We start from the raw sequence: 15,546 nt of genomic DNA, 5'->3' as shown, positions 1-15,546 counted from the left end.
AATTAGATTTTATAGGCAGGCACTGCGTAGCGGGAATTGAATCCCCCGCAGAAAGGGGAATTGGTTTATGCCTTTTATCTTTCCCTCCACAGGCAAGAAGCTACGCTAGAGATCCAAGGCCAACTCAGCCTCCCAACTTGGAGGGCTGAAGTGATCCACTGTTGGAGCACATAAAAGGATTGGCACTCCTTCCTATACCAGCAACCCTGGTACACACAAAAAAAAAAAATCACAAAAACTGAGTGCAGAGTGTGTATAATGAATGTAGTGTGTTTGTAGTGAATGCAGAGTGTGTATAATGAATGTAGTGTGTTTGTAGTGAATGCAGAGTGTGTATAATGAATGTAGTGTGTTTGCAGTGAATGCAGAGTGTGTATAATGAATGTAGTGTGTTTGCAGTGAATGCAGAGTGTGTATAATGAATGTAGTGTGTTTGCAGTGAATGCACAGTATGTATAATGAATGTAGTGTGTTTGCAGTGAATGCAGAGTGTGTATAATGAATGTAGTGTGTTTGTAGTGAATGCAGAGTGTGTATAATGAATGTAGTGTGTTTGTAGTGAATGCAGAGTGTGTATAATGAATGTAGTGTGTTTGTAGTGAATGCAGAGTGTGTATAATGAATGTAGTGTGTTTGTAGTGAATGCAGAGTGTGTATAATGAATGTAGTGTGTTTGTAGTGAATGCAGAGTGTGTATAATGAATGTAGTGTGTTTGTAGTGAATGCAGAGTGTGTATAATGAATGTAGTGTGTTTGTAGTGAATGCAGAGTGTGTATAATGAATGTAGTGTGTTTGTAGTGAATGCAGAGAGTGTATAATGAATGTAGTGTGTTTGTAGTGAATGCAGAGTGTGTATAATGAATGTAGTGTGTTTGCAGTGAATGCACAGTATGTATAATGAATGTAGTGTGTTTGTAGTGAGTGCAGATTGTGTATACTGTATGTAGTGTTTGTAGTGAGTGCAGTGTGTGTATCATGAATGTAGTGTAAAGTGCTGCGGAATTTGAAGGCGCTTAATAAATGGCATACTAATAATACTGTGTGCATGCTGGATGATGTGTGTGTGCGTGTGCTGGATGATGTGTGTGTGTGTATAATTTTTCTTTTATTCCTTGACAGGGAGGGGGGAGATCGCCTGGAGGTCCGATGGTATGGTGGAGTGAGCCAGCCGCTGCACACGGGGGCCCAGCACACTCTGTGTTCCCTCTCCAGCTCTGTCTAACTCTTGCGAGACTCGCCTGCGTGCTGTGCGGAGCGTTGCCATGGTAACCCGTGGCAACTCTTTGACAGCCGTGGGTCTCATGAATGTGAGCTGCAGCTGGAGAGGGAACATAAAGTGTGCTGGTAACAGGGCAGTTCCTGCAGGACTACTAGCGTGAACGGCGTTCCTGCTTTGGTAAAAGTGCAGGAACGGCGTTTCAATGCATTCCTGCAGGACTCGAGCCCTGGGGTAATCCCTAAATACTGGACTGGTAGGGGGTACTTGAGGACTGGGTTGGGAACCCCTGCTCTACGCAGTCTGACAGGAAGCGGCTTGCTGAGAGAAACGAACAGTTTCCTATCAGACCGGTTAGCAGTCTACCTCAGTCTCTGAGGTCACGCTACATGAAGGCAAGCAGACAGGAGGGCAGATGTGAAAGGGACAGTTGAGGGAGATAAACAAACAAGGTGCTGGGGGGATAAGAAAGAAAAACATGGCGGGGGAGAAAGAGACCCAGAGAAGGGATATTGGGGGAGGGGGGGGTAAGACACATAAGGGGGATAAGATACACTAAAGGAGTAAGACCTTCAAAAGAGGGTTTAAGAGACATGTAGGTAAAGATGCAGTTTTTTGGGGGGTGGTAAGGCGGGGGGAGCAGTGTGAAGGGCAGTAAAATCCAGCCAATACAGTCTGTGGAGCCCAACATCCTTGCACTGGCCCTGTGCTGCAAATAATGTGTGTTTTATAGATTTGCAATGGTGTAACAAAATAGTTTTTTGCTTTGTCATTAGGGGGTATTAAATGTAGGATTGATGTGAAATTTAATTATCTAAACAATTGTAGCACAAAAAAAATGAAGGGGATGAATCTTTTCTGAATGCACAGTATGTTTGCAATTCAAATACTTACCGGTAATTCATGAGTTTTTAACATATTGGTATAATATCTAAAAGTTAAATTTTGGTCAGTGTTTATCGAATGTTTCACAGATGTAAATTTGTAGACTTTGCGTTCTGGTTATTATACTAGGAATAAATTGAGACATCTCACCAGATTTTTTTTCTCTGAAGACCAACATCTGACTAAAACTTGGGGGCTATCAAATACCCTTTTCAAAAAAATACCATCACTGAGGCACTGCATGTAGATAGGTCAATACCGATTAAACACTCAAAACAATTACATTTTTTTTAAGAGACAAGACTTTTTATTCTACGCAAAAACAAAACAAAAAAAGAAAAACAACAAAAATAAATAAATAACTGTACTGATAGAAAAGATGAGAAGCATATTTCTCTGTAAGGGGTCTCTGAAACACTAACTTAATGTTCAGTTGGTTACTATAGTTACCAAAGCTGGATTTTGTACAGCACAAAATAAGTTTACACGCAATCAGGTAATCTAAACCTCAAATGTCTCTCCACAGGTCAGATCTCACTCTATAATTACTGTAAACCCCCAAGCTTTTGTTATTATCCTTAAATAACGCGAATCCCACCTTTAATATAATTCAACCACCCAAATTGCAATTGGATGTACTCTATTCAGTTTAGTGTATCTGAAGGTGAACAACTATTAATTTCAGTATCATTTAGTGTGACATGCTTTATAAACATGTCTCTGCAGATATCTGTGCAAAGTGCCTGGTTTTTATTCTTCAATCAATCTATTTTACTGTGAAGAACACAAACCATTGAACCATCTACCTATCTATCTATTGTGTCAAACATACCTTTTTTTTACTGACTGACAAAACCTATTAAAAATAAGCTTCAGAGAGTTTCTTCTTTTATTCAAGTACGAAGCCAGCTGATCAATAAAATTATATTGATTAGTATATATATATTTATATATGTGTTAGTCCAAAAAATAGGTATTACTGCAAACATTTGGCATGTCTACCTACATGAGTGAATTTGTACTTACAACATTACGAGCAAATGTAAACAAAGATAGAAGGTATGCAGTAGCTTATCTCTTGAGTGGGGGTTAACCCCTAGTCAAATTGATTCACAAATAATGCACAAAGGTGTGAGGGGAATGGGAGAGAAAGGATATTGGTAGAGTATCCTATGGAGTGGAATACCCTACTAGTTGTAGGAAACTGTAAGGGTACAGTAGAGAACTTAATGTGCAACCTTAATGCGTGAATATTAAAACAACTTTTAATGATACATTTCTTATATGTAAAAACTAGTGTGTAAAACAAAAAAATAAATCAATCAAATGGAATAAAATCAACATTTCTCATAGACTTGCATAAAGTACCCCACACGTGAGGGGACTATTGTCTAAACTGTGCGTGGTAGCTGTAGTTTTAAGACAATAAGTTGGGTACAGAGTGTCCAGTGGTATCTGGGAGTCCCAGCCAGGTATTTACCAACTAGAGTTGAGGGACACCTAGATGTTCGGGTTTGCCGGGTTCGGCCAAACTTAGGCAAAAAGTTCGAGTTCGGGACCCAAACTTGACCCCGAACCCTATTGAAGTCAATGGGGACCCGAACATTTGGGCACTAAAATGGCTCTAAAAAAGTCCTGGAAAGGACTAAAGGGCTGCAAAAGGAAGTAAAATGGGGTTAAGAGTATAATCTTGAACTAGGAGGAGGAGGTGGATGTAGAGTAGGAGGTTGAGGAGGCGGTGACCGTGGCAGTGTAGGTGAGGCGGCAGTGGAGGAGGTAGCCAACACTTTTATTGGGTAGCCCCCAAAATATTGGGACATATAAAAAAGAAAACAAAGAATAAGTGCACTTGAGTATAACAATGGCTGGGTGAGGCCGGTATAAATGTCTATTCTGCATAAGGTACAGACAAGTCTGGTGGGTTCCATGCCTGGTTCATTTTAATAAACGTGAGCTTGTCCACGTTGGCTGCGCTTGTCTGTGATAACGCCCATTGCCATGCTAAACACACGTTCAGACAATACACTGGCTGCAGGGCAGGCAAGCACCTCCAAGGCATAAAGGGCAAGCTCAGGCCATGTGCCCAATTTGGAGACCCAGATGTTGAATGGGGCAGACCCATCAGTCATTACGTGTAGGAGTGTGCACACGTACTGTTCCACCATGTTGCTGAAATGCTGCCTCCTGCTAAGATGTTCCATATCAGCTGATGGTGCTGCTTGTTGTGGCGTGCTGACAAAGCTTTTCCACATTTTGGCCATGCTAACCATGCCTCCTGAGGTGCTGGCGGTGCCCCAGCTGTGTTGGCTACCTTTTCCTCCTCCTCTGCCTTCGCCTTGTGCTTCCACTGAGCCCCCAGTGTGAGTTGGGAATGCCCTCAGCAGCACGTCTACCAGCGTGCATCTTCCGATCACGCTCCAGTGAGGGAATTAAGGACAGCATGTTGTCCTTGTAATGGGGATCCAGCAGGGTGGCCACCCAGTAATCAGCACAAGTTAGAATATGGGCAACTCGGCAGTTGTTGCGCAGGCACTGCAGCATGTAGTCGCTCATGTATGCCAGGCTGCCCAGAGGCAAGGATAAGCTGTCCTCTGTGGGAAGTGTATGGGCTGTGTCTTCCGTATCCCCCCAGCCACGCTCCAGTGATGCCCCTGAGCTGCGTTGGGTGCCACCCTGCTGTGAACACGGTTCCTCCTCCTCCTCCTCCAGAACTGTGCCCTGGCTGGACAATTGTGTACCTGGCCTATGCTGGTGCAGGAACCCACCATCCAAGCCACTTGTGAATGACTGGCCTGATAACCATAGAAATGATCCCTCTTCCTACTGTGCCACATCCTCTTCCATCATCGCCCAAAGCGTTTTTTCAAGGAGACATAGAAGCGGGATAGTAAGGCTGAGAACGGCATCATCGGCACTGGCCATGTTGGTGGAGTACTCGAAACAGCGCAACATGGCACACAGGTCTCGCATGGATGCCTACTCATTGGTGGTGAAGTGGTGCTGTTCCGCAGAGCGACTGACCCGTGCGTGCTGCAGCTGAAACTCCACTATCACCTGCTGCTGCTCGCACAGTCTCTCCAGCATGTGCAAGGTGGAGTTTCACCTTGTGGGCACATCGCATATGAGGCGGTGAGCGGGAAGGCCGAAGTTACGCTGCAGCGCAGAGAAGCGAGCAGCAGTAGGGTGAGAACGCCGAAAGCGAGCACAGACGGCCCGCACTTTCTGCAGCAACTTGGATATATCTGGGTAGTTTTTCTGGAATTTCTGCACCACCAAATTCAGCACATGCGCCAAGCAAGGGATGTGCGTCAAACCGGCTAGGCCCAGAGCTGCTACGAGATTTCGCCAATTATCCCACACCACCAGGCTGGGCTTGAGGCTCAGTGGCAACATCCACTCATCGGTCTGTTGTTCCATGCCCGTCCACAGCTCCTGCGCGGTGTGGGGATTTCCCCCCAAACATATGAGTTTTAAAAAAGCCTGCTGTCGTTTCCCCCTGCCTGTGCTGAAGTTGGTGGTGAAGGTGTTACGCTGACCGGATAAAGAGGTGGTAAAGGAGGAGGAATCGGAGTAGGAGGAGGCAAAGAGAAATGCCCTGCAATCCTCGGTGGCGGAAGGACATGTGCCAAACTGCTATCCGCCTCAGGCCCAGCCGCCACTACATTTGCCCAGTGTGCAGTTAGGGAGATATAGTGTCCTTGCCCGTGCTTACTGGTCCATGTATCAGTGATTTTGTGGACCTTGCCACAGATGGCGTTGCGCAGTGCACACCTGATTTTGTCCACCAATTGGTTGTGCAGGGAAGGGATGGCTTGCCTGGAAAAGTAGTGGCGGCTGGGAACCACGTACTGTGGGACAGCCACCGCCATCAGGTTTTTAAAACTGTCTGTCTCCACCAGACGGAATGACAGCATTTTTAAAGGCCAGGAATTTAAAAAAATGCTGGCATTCAGGGCCAGGGATCGCGGGTGGGTAGGCGGGTACTTCCTCTTTCTCTCCAGTGTTTGGGAGATGGACAGCTGAACGCTTCCATGGGACAGTGTGGAGATGCTTGGGGACGGTGGCGGATGTGGTGGCGTTGCTGCCACATCCTCTGTTTGCGGGGTGGCAGGTGCCACTGTCACTCCAGAGGTGGAGAAAGAGGCCGAGAAAACAGCAGAAGAGGAAGAAGGAGCCTGAGACCTTTCTTGGTTTTTGAGGTGCTTACTCCACTGCAGCTCGTGCTTTGCATGTAGATGCCTGGTCATGTAGGTTGTGCTCAGGTTTAGAACATTTATGCCTCGCTTCAGGCTCTGATTGCACAGTGTGCAAACCACTCGTGTCTTGTCGTCAGCACATTGTCTGAAGAACTGCCACGCCAGGGAACTCCTTGGAGCTGGCTTTGGTGTGCTTGGTCCCTTGGTGTGGTGGGCAGTAGCAGGCGTATTGTCTAGGGGACAGCCGGTCCGCTTTTGCACCCTGCTCCCTCTTATGCTGTGCTGGTGCCTCTGTGCGACCACCGCCTCTTCCTCCAAACTGCACGCATCACTCGCAAAACCTTGATTCCACGTGGGGTCTAGGACCTCATCATGCTCCACAACATTTTCCACCCACTCTTCAACTCTGCCCTCCTTGCCGGTCTGCACACTGCAGAAAGCCACAGCAGTTGGCACCTGTGTTTCGTCATCATTAGAGACGTGCTGCGGTGGTTGTGCATCAGTGCACTCATTCTCTTCCACTTCTGGGGCAGGGCTAGGTGGATGGCCCACGGAAACCCCGCCAGCAGAGTCATCAAAAAGCATAAGAGACTGCTGCATGACTTGTGGCTCAGACTGCTTGGCTGATATGCAAGGGGATGAGGTGAAAGACAGATGGCCATGGGCTGCAGGTGCCAACTCTGAGCTTTCAGCAGGGGACCAGATGGGAGACAATGTGAAGGAACTGGAGGCACTGTCAGCCATCCAATCTATTTCCGCCTGTACTTGTTCTGGCCTCACCATTCGTAGAGCGGCATTCGGGCCTACCAAATAACGCTGAAGGTTCTGGCGCCAAGTCAGACCTGAGGAAGGTGTTTCACTTGTGCGTGTAGCTGGCACAGATCGACCACGTCCTCTCCCTGCAACAGGAGCTCCACCAACACCAGCAGCACCACGACCAGAGCCACGTCCCTTATTTGACGCTTTTCTCATTCTTTGCGTTCACCCACCAAACTAACAGATGGTTTATGTCAGGCGACAATGTGACCGCCAATAGTCAACAATTAAGTTCACTGACAGTAAGGCAGTGCTGGTGTCCTAGAGAGAAAACATTTCTAGAGGTCACAACAGTGTGACAGGCGTAATTAATACAGTTACTTCACGGTCTCAAAAAATGTGAATTTGTCAAACAACAATGTAACAGTAATATTTAACAGTTTTATTGGACTGCAAAAAAATGCACCGCAGGCTGCAAATGTACTATTAAGCACCAAAGAAATGTGAATTTTTCAAAGTGCGATGTAACCACAGTATTTGACGGTTATATTTGACTCTCAGATATGAAGTGCACGCCCCCAAATTTACTTTTTAGCACCAAAAAAATGTGAATTGGTCAAACTGCGATGTAACCACAGTATTTGACGGTTCTATTTCACTCTCAGATATGAAGTGCACGCCCCCAAATTTACTTTTTAGCACCAAAGAAATGTGAATTTTTCAAAGTGCGATGTAACCACAGTATTTGAAGGTTCTATTTGACTCTCAGATATCGAAGTGCATGCCCCAAATTTACTTTTTAGCACGAAAAAATTGTGAATTGGTCAAACTGTCACAGCAGTATTTGGCGGTTCTATTTGACTCTCAGATATGAAGTGCACGCCCCAAATTAAATTTTTACCTCCAAAAAAAATTTGAATTTGTCAAACTGCAATGTCACAGCAGTATTTCAAAATGCCTAGATGTTGCCCACTGAGCTACCAGAACAGGATTAAAGTATCTTCTGTGGCACTGGGCTCAGGGCAGGGTACAAAAATTTAGTATTGCAACCACAAAAATAATCGCTGTAGTTTGCAGATTCAGCACCAGAATTCTTTCCTAATCTGTCCCTCACAGCTGCAGCATCCTCTCCCTACACTAATAAGAGCTCATGTGACGTGAGGCTGGGTCACATACTGCACTGGCCAATCACAGTCATGCCATTAGTAGGCATGGCTGTGATGGCTTCTAAGGGCACACTAGTCAAACGCTTGTTGATTGGCTGCAGCTTTTCAAAACGCGCCATTAAATCGCCGAACACCGAACTCGAACTGTTACTGAAATGTCCAGGTTCGGGGTCAAAAATTCTTAATGTTCGGTACGAACCCCAACTTTACAGTTCGGGTTCGCTCAACTCTATTACAATTCTTGTCTGGGATATGATGCAATTTGATAAAAACATTAGTAGTGGGGATTATTGTCTAAACTGTGTGTGGATGCTATAGTTAAAGACAAAAAGTCGCGTTAAGAGAGCACACTTTTATCTGGGGGCTGCAGCAAGGCGTTTCAAACACTTGTCTTGGATTAGTAGCAAGTTGAAATTAATAGTGGGGGATTATTGTCTAAACAGTGTGTGATAGCTGTAGCTTATGACAATAAATGCCCACTAATTAGTAGAAAACGAAAGAAGTCTCAGTAAGTTGAGCTGAATAAAACTGGTGGGAGTCATCACCCAGAGTATCTAGGTGTTGCAACAAGGTGTTTCCAACACTTGTCTGGGATTAGAAGCAAGCTGAAAGAAAATGCATGTGAGGATTATTGTCTAAACTGTGCGTGATAGCTTGTAGCTGAAGACAATAAATGCCCACTAATTAATAAATCAAATAGAATAAAATCAACACTTTTCTGAGACTTGCATAAAATACCCCACATGCCTGAGGGGACTTTTGTCTAAAAAAGGGGTAAGCAACTTTTTAGCAGCACTGTGCCGAAATAAGATTGTGATGTACAGGTAGTGTGCCGGTCCTATTTTTTAAAATTGAGGTGTGTATGTTGCCGTATTCCGCTTGTGTTTTTTATACTGCATTTGTTTTGTATCGTTGTATTTGTGCGTATATGAGCTATTATATTGTATATGTTCATGAGTAGTTTGTGGTGTTGTGTATGATAGCTATGAATGTGGGCTGTGTATGGGGGCTGCTTATGGAATTATGTGTGTGGATGGATATGTCACATTGTGTATTTGGTAGTGTGTGTATGTGTGGGGCTGTTTGGGGTATTGCATGTGCTAGGCTGCATGTGGGGTTGTGTGTAATTACTTGGATTGTTAGTGGTTTTACATTTGTGTGGATTGTGTGTATGTTTGTTTGTGGGCTGTTGGAATTATTTGTATGATGGGAGGGTTATTCTGCATTTCGTTGTATATCTAGCAGTGTGGGTGGCTTCCCTGGGTTCCAGTGGGAACCAGGCTGGCCAGGTACAGATCAAGGACAGGAGCTGCTACAGCCGCTGCAGGCTGCTCTACTACAGTGTGGATTCCCACTCACAAGTGCTGGGAGGAAATTATCTGAGATCACTTCCTCTATGTGCTGCAAGGCATAAATTGAGGATTTACCACCTTTTCGTATTAGCAGATATCTGAAGTTTCACTGGGACTCCTTATAAGCCAGAGCCTGTTTAGCTCTAGCAGCCTTGAGTGCCGTGCAAAGACACCTCGAGTGCCGTGCATGGCACTAGTGCCATAGGTTGCCTACCCTTGGTAAACTGTGAGTGATAGCTTGTAGCTGAAGACAATAAATGCCCACTAATTAATAAAACAAGAATGAAGTCTCAGTAAAGTGAGCTAGGGTCAATGAGGAATACCGATCTAGAATTATTATCTTATAAGGAATCTCTGCAAGGAGAGGGAGAGAGGAGGTTTCTCTTGAGGCTTAATAGGTGATGATATGGTAAAAATATTCACCAATAATGCTGTATGAAGCTGAAGAAATACCTTGGATATCTGCAGAGGAAGGGAAAAACCCTAAGATAAGGTGCCCTAACAATCTGTGCCTTCAAGGGCACCCCTTAAAAGTAATGCCTAATATTCCCACTGCAATAGGATGAAACCTCCCTCCAAAATCCTGATAAGTATAGCTAGAATAGAGACCCTAACTCACTAGTTAATTAAACTGCTCATAATAGGTAGTTGTTCGTAGAAAGACTGCTGGTACAGTGGCTGTGGATAGCGCTTGTCAGTGCTACTAATGACTCGTTACCCGACTTTTTGCCTTTAACTATAGCATCCACGCACAGTTTAGACAATAGTCCCTTCATGTATGTAGGGTACTTTATGCAAGTCTCAGACAAGTGTTGATTTTAATCTATTTGATTGATTTATTTTTTGTTTTTACACACTAGTGTTTTTGGGTGTTGACTCTCACCAGTTTTTACATATTAGAAATGTATCATTAAAAGTTACGTTTTAATATTCATGCATTAAGGTTGCACATTAAGTTCTCTACTCTACCCTTACTGTTTGCTGCAAATAGCAGGGCAAGCATGTCAAACTCGCGGGCCGCATGTGGCACACAATGGACATCTTTGTGGCCCAGCGAGCCGCGAGTGCATATTTAGTGTTAAAGCAGAGTAGGCAGCTGCTTTCTCCACATTGCAGGTGCATACTCTGCTAAAATTTACCCGGCCGGGAGGAGAGGTCGCTAGAGGAGCTCAGTGTTCCTGCTCCTCACTGCTCCCTTGCGCACGCCATCTGTAGTGATGCCGGGTACCCGAATATGACATCATATTCCGGCACCCGGCATTACTAAACTGCGTACGAGGGAGTAGTGAGGAGCAAAAAGGAGATCTCCAGATAGAAGCTCCCCACCTTGACAGGTGCTCCACCTTCACAGGTTTTCAAGAAGTAGCGGGAGGAATTTGGAAAGCTTATTAAAATAGACCATGACTGTGTTGTTCATCTAAGATTGACTAAGAGCTCCATTTGCGTTATTGTATTATGTCATTAACTTATTGGATCAGTATATAAACTTTAAAGAATTCAGCATGAAAAGACTGATAGTGTTGACTCAAAAGTTCCAAGTCCCATTTATAGCAAAGTCAAGTTTAAAGAGACCGTCACACACCTAAAGTCCTTCAGCACTTAATGCCAAACTGTACTCCTGCTTTCCAAGCTCACTGCGTCAGTGCACTAGAGTCCAGAGACTGTGCAGCCACAGTGCAGAAGCAACATTCTAAGTAAGTAACTTTTCTTTTATATTGGGGTTTGCAAGGCTTCTCAGTGAGATGCCTGTGATTGGACACAAAAAAAAACAGGGTGCAAGAGAATAGTGAGAATGGACAACTCAAGTAGCTTGCTCTTTAGTGGGTCCCCACTTAGATCTAAAGCTAGTTTGGGCTCATCTTGTGCCATTACAAAAAGAACCTAACCATTTGCATATCCGACTGATCCCAACCATATGAGTGGTCCAGATCCAAAATGGAGGCTGTCTCTCTCTGCACAAGAGATGCATCAACTCCAGTCAATTGTTTTCCCCTTGTTAGGCCTTGACAGTAAGGAATAGTCAATATCCCACTAGGAACCTGGAGCAAGGTGTCTACGTCTGGATTAACCATTAAACTTAGTTAGAGCAAAAAAATAGGGTGCAAGAGAATACGGAGAAAATATTTGGACACTGTCCAGCACTGATTGAGGCATCCGTGCTAGGCAGAAAGGGGACTGCTTGCAATAACTGCACATTAGTGTATCTGCAGCCGCTGTATGCTAGGTTTCCAATTACTCTCAAAGAAAATAGGCACAAATAATAGCATGCATGTTGTCTTTGTGAGTTTATCTACTAAACAGTGAATCACCTGTGATTCTTTTAAATGGAGAGCTACTTTACTACATCACTCTTTCCATCATTTACAAGGTTATTACAACATAGCTACAGTATGTGAGCACAATTACATAACAATATCCTCATATCAAAATAGAGAAAGGAATGTCACACAATGGAAGATAGTTACTCAGTAAACCAGGAGTCGCAGAGAATTTTCAAGGCAATTTCAAATCGAACGATTTCAGCCTATTATTTGCCAGAAAACATTGCAGCTGCCCTCAATTTCTGCCTTAATAAATACATTCCAAAGTGTAAATTCTAGAAGATTACACATCTTCATACAAAAATACATACCACCTTTTCTAGCTCTGTTTCCTTGAATACAAAATTCACCAAAAAAAACACACCAGAATCCATTTTTATTATGCGCCAAATATTATAATAGGCACATTAAAAAATCAATAATTCAGTAATGACTCATGAGTATGAGTATATGACTTTATAAACAGAATTCCAAATACTTACTGTACGATATGCAAGGTCAGCGAGCACAAAACACATAATTAGAAATTCTCATATCCTTCTGATAATATCTGCCATCGTAATCGTTTTTTCTGCATTTGTTTTGGTGCTGGATCATTGACTATTTACCCCAACATTCCAGTGCTAATTTTCATAGAGATTCATAGATGGGTCCTTCTAATGATGAACTGTGTTTCACTAATGATGTACATCAGCCAAAAAAAAGGCTTAATGACAGCCCTGCTTGTGAGTGAAATGTGGCTGCCCATGCTCGATTACTGCTGCATGAATGGTCACACTGACACTTTTTCATGGCTTTTTTCTAGTGTATATCAGAAATGGGACCAAAAATAAATGAACTCATCAACAACACAAGGGTTCCGAAATCAAGACTGCCCAAATGATCCAGCACATTTGAGAGATAGGCATTTGTCATCTGAGAGAGTCACATCATGATTTTCATCCACAGAACAAAATATCGTAATAATGGGTTTTTAATAAAATGAAACTTGAATTTTTTATATTGGCCTCGGTGTAATATTTTTGGATAATCTTTTCAAATTAATTTTTTTTGTAAAAACTTTTTTTATGTTTTACATAAACATTGTAAAAGTGTATCCAAAATATAAAATTATTTTAAAAGATAAACCAAAAATATTACATTGAGGATATAAACAGAGATAGGATATGATGGCATTAAAGGGACTCTCCAGTGCCAGGAAAACAATCCGTTTTCCTGGCACTGCAGGTCCCCTCTCCCTCCCACCTCCCATCCCCAGATGCTGAAGGGGTGAAAACCCCTTCAGTCACTTACCAGAGGCAGCGACATGTCCCACGTCGCTGCTTCTTCCTCCGCCGCCGCTCCTCCCCTTCATTACGTCAGCCGGCGGGGGGAGACTGATTCCGCCCGCCGGCTGGGGAAACCTAATGCGCATCTGTGGCAATGCCGCGCATGCGCATTAGACCTCTACATAGGAAATCATTGAAAATGCTTTTCAATGCTTTCCTATGGGGATTTTAGCGACGCAGGAGGTCCTCACACAGCGTGAGGATGTCCAGCGACTCTATAGCACAGTGTGCTATGGACCAGGAAGTGCCCTCTAGTGGGCGTCTAGTAGACAGCCACTAGGGGAGGACTTAACCCTGCAAGGCAATTATTGCAGTTAATGAAAACTGCAATAATTACAGTTGCAGGGTTAAGGGTAGTGAGAGTTGGCACCCAGACCACTCCATTGGGCAGAAGTGGTCTGGGTGCCTGGAGTGTCATTTTAACATACGCAATGTAGATGAGTAACGTTTTCCTTTATACTTGTAGGAGTACAACTTATGTAATGCTTGTGCTACTCTTTTATTGATTAAAACCATGGTGGAGAAGGCTCTTGATTCCAATTGTCATCATGAATGCAATCATAGTTAATTGTGAGCAGAAGAACTACAATACGGAAGATAGTTGTAGAATCACACAATAAATTAAGTGTAAAATACAAGAGCAAGAAGAAATTTAATTTGTAACAGTTGTATATAGCACAAAAAACCTAAATCTTAGGACACGTACCTCCAGTCTCTTGAGTAGATCATCTCTCTCATTCTCCAGTTCCACAAGATCTGGTCTTTGCCCTCTCAACTGTGCTATTTCCTGAAGTACAAATAAATATAACTTTTAGGCATGTATACTTTTTTGTTTTTTTTATAAACTTCCAAAGCCAGTGTTGCCGAGATAAGCCTTACAGTGGTTTTTAATAAAGCTAGATTTGCCAGGAATTCAAACTGAATTCTGAAAAACGGAATATCAATAGAACACAGACATATTCCACATAACTATACAGTAAAAAGAGATAAACATATAATTCTAACAAAACATATATCATGTATGAGAACATAAGGTGATCAGTGTTATGCCAAAATAGCCAAACAGAAAACAGTTTACTTGGCAATTGTTTTTAAATCACACTATTTTGACCTACATTTGGAAATTTACTATGAGTTTCTGACAATCCTCATTTTCATGAATAACCCTGTACGTTTCCAATGTGGTGCATACAGGGTTTCTGATTTTGTGTACTTAAATTTATCCCCCTTTGATTTCAGGCATTTTTCTTTAGAGTTCTTGTTTCAGGCTGAGACAGCTCACATTGGCTTTGTTCTGAGAGATTTGGCATACAATTGTTGAAGTTTATTAATCACATTCTCCTGGCAACAAAAATTGTATTTCAAGATGATGGACACATTTCAAGGTCTCAGAATTCGCTGATATTAAAAACATAACAACCATTAATAGAATAATGGATACAATAAAAAATACAAATCTATTGTATCTCATTTGGACATCTAAGCCTGTTAGTGCAGATGGCTGATGAATAAAGACATAGTAGCAGAAAATTAGCCTCCGTCTCCCTACTGATAACAAAACCACTAGAAAAAGAGGAGCCAACACACAAACAGAACTACCAATAGTGCAGCTCGCAAGCTTGGTGGCCCATTCGGTGTTCTTCACCCTTAAGATTTCCCTATTGGCATCTCTGATTAGGGACCCCTGTCAGATTGGCATTGCTTGGAGGAAGTGAGACCAGGTCACCACCTCCCAGAACACCATGTCGGAAGGGAGAGGAATACATGGAAAGAGGAGGGAAAAGAGAAGAATAAGCAGGTTCCAATCAGCCAGATCGCACAGTGTGTATGTGTAACTATGTCAGAATTTATATGTGTGAGTGTCAATGTATATTTGGATCTGTGTTAGTACGTGTGTGTGTGTATATGTGTCCATATAGTCCAAAATTTGAATGCCAACACTATACACGAATAAACCCCTGCATTCAAACATCACACACATTCAATGGCCACCCCTGCGCGGGAAATAAACCCAAACAGATTCTTGCACAGGGGCCCTCTCTACATTAGTTTTGCCTCTGAGCCAACGGATAACAGTGAATCTGTTTTGTAACATCAACTTTTCACAGTTTTACTAGCCATTTTAACTGGTAAAACAGGAATTTAATAAGCACCTTCTCCTCAAATACCAAGTGCACAAACATGCAAAACATAATGGGACTCAATGCACACGCTTTATCCTATTGTTTTGTTTTTTTGTTTAGGAAAAAAAAAAAATAATAAAAAGAATAGAAATAAACTGTTATTGGACTTTGATATTTCATAGATGATTACAGCAATTTTCTT

The 15,546-nt window shown here is 43.0% G+C and overlaps 1 protein-coding gene across 2 annotated transcripts in view; it reads right to left on the bottom strand.

Annotated features, from left to right (window-relative positions):
• The window catches only part of HOMER3 (homer scaffold protein 3), a 134,492-nt gene that overhangs the window by 22,488 nt on the left and 96,458 nt on the right, over positions 1–15,546 (bottom strand). For both annotated transcript variants that reach the window (XM_063455384.1, XM_063455383.1), the window contains one exon: positions 13,928–14,008. In XM_063455384.1, coding sequence (XP_063311454.1) covers positions 13,928–14,008 — 81 coding nt within the window. The remainder of the gene's footprint in view (positions 1–13,927; positions 14,009–15,546) is intronic.

The sequence above is a fragment of the Pelobates fuscus genome, chromosome 5 (assembly GCF_036172605.1).
Source record: "Pelobates fuscus isolate aPelFus1 chromosome 5, aPelFus1.pri, whole genome shotgun sequence".
NCBI classification, from domain to species: Eukaryota; Metazoa; Chordata; class Amphibia; order Anura; family Pelobatidae; genus Pelobates; species Pelobates fuscus.
The sequence above is the reverse complement of the archived record's forward strand: the minus strand, read 5'-3'. Positions and strand labels throughout refer to the sequence as shown.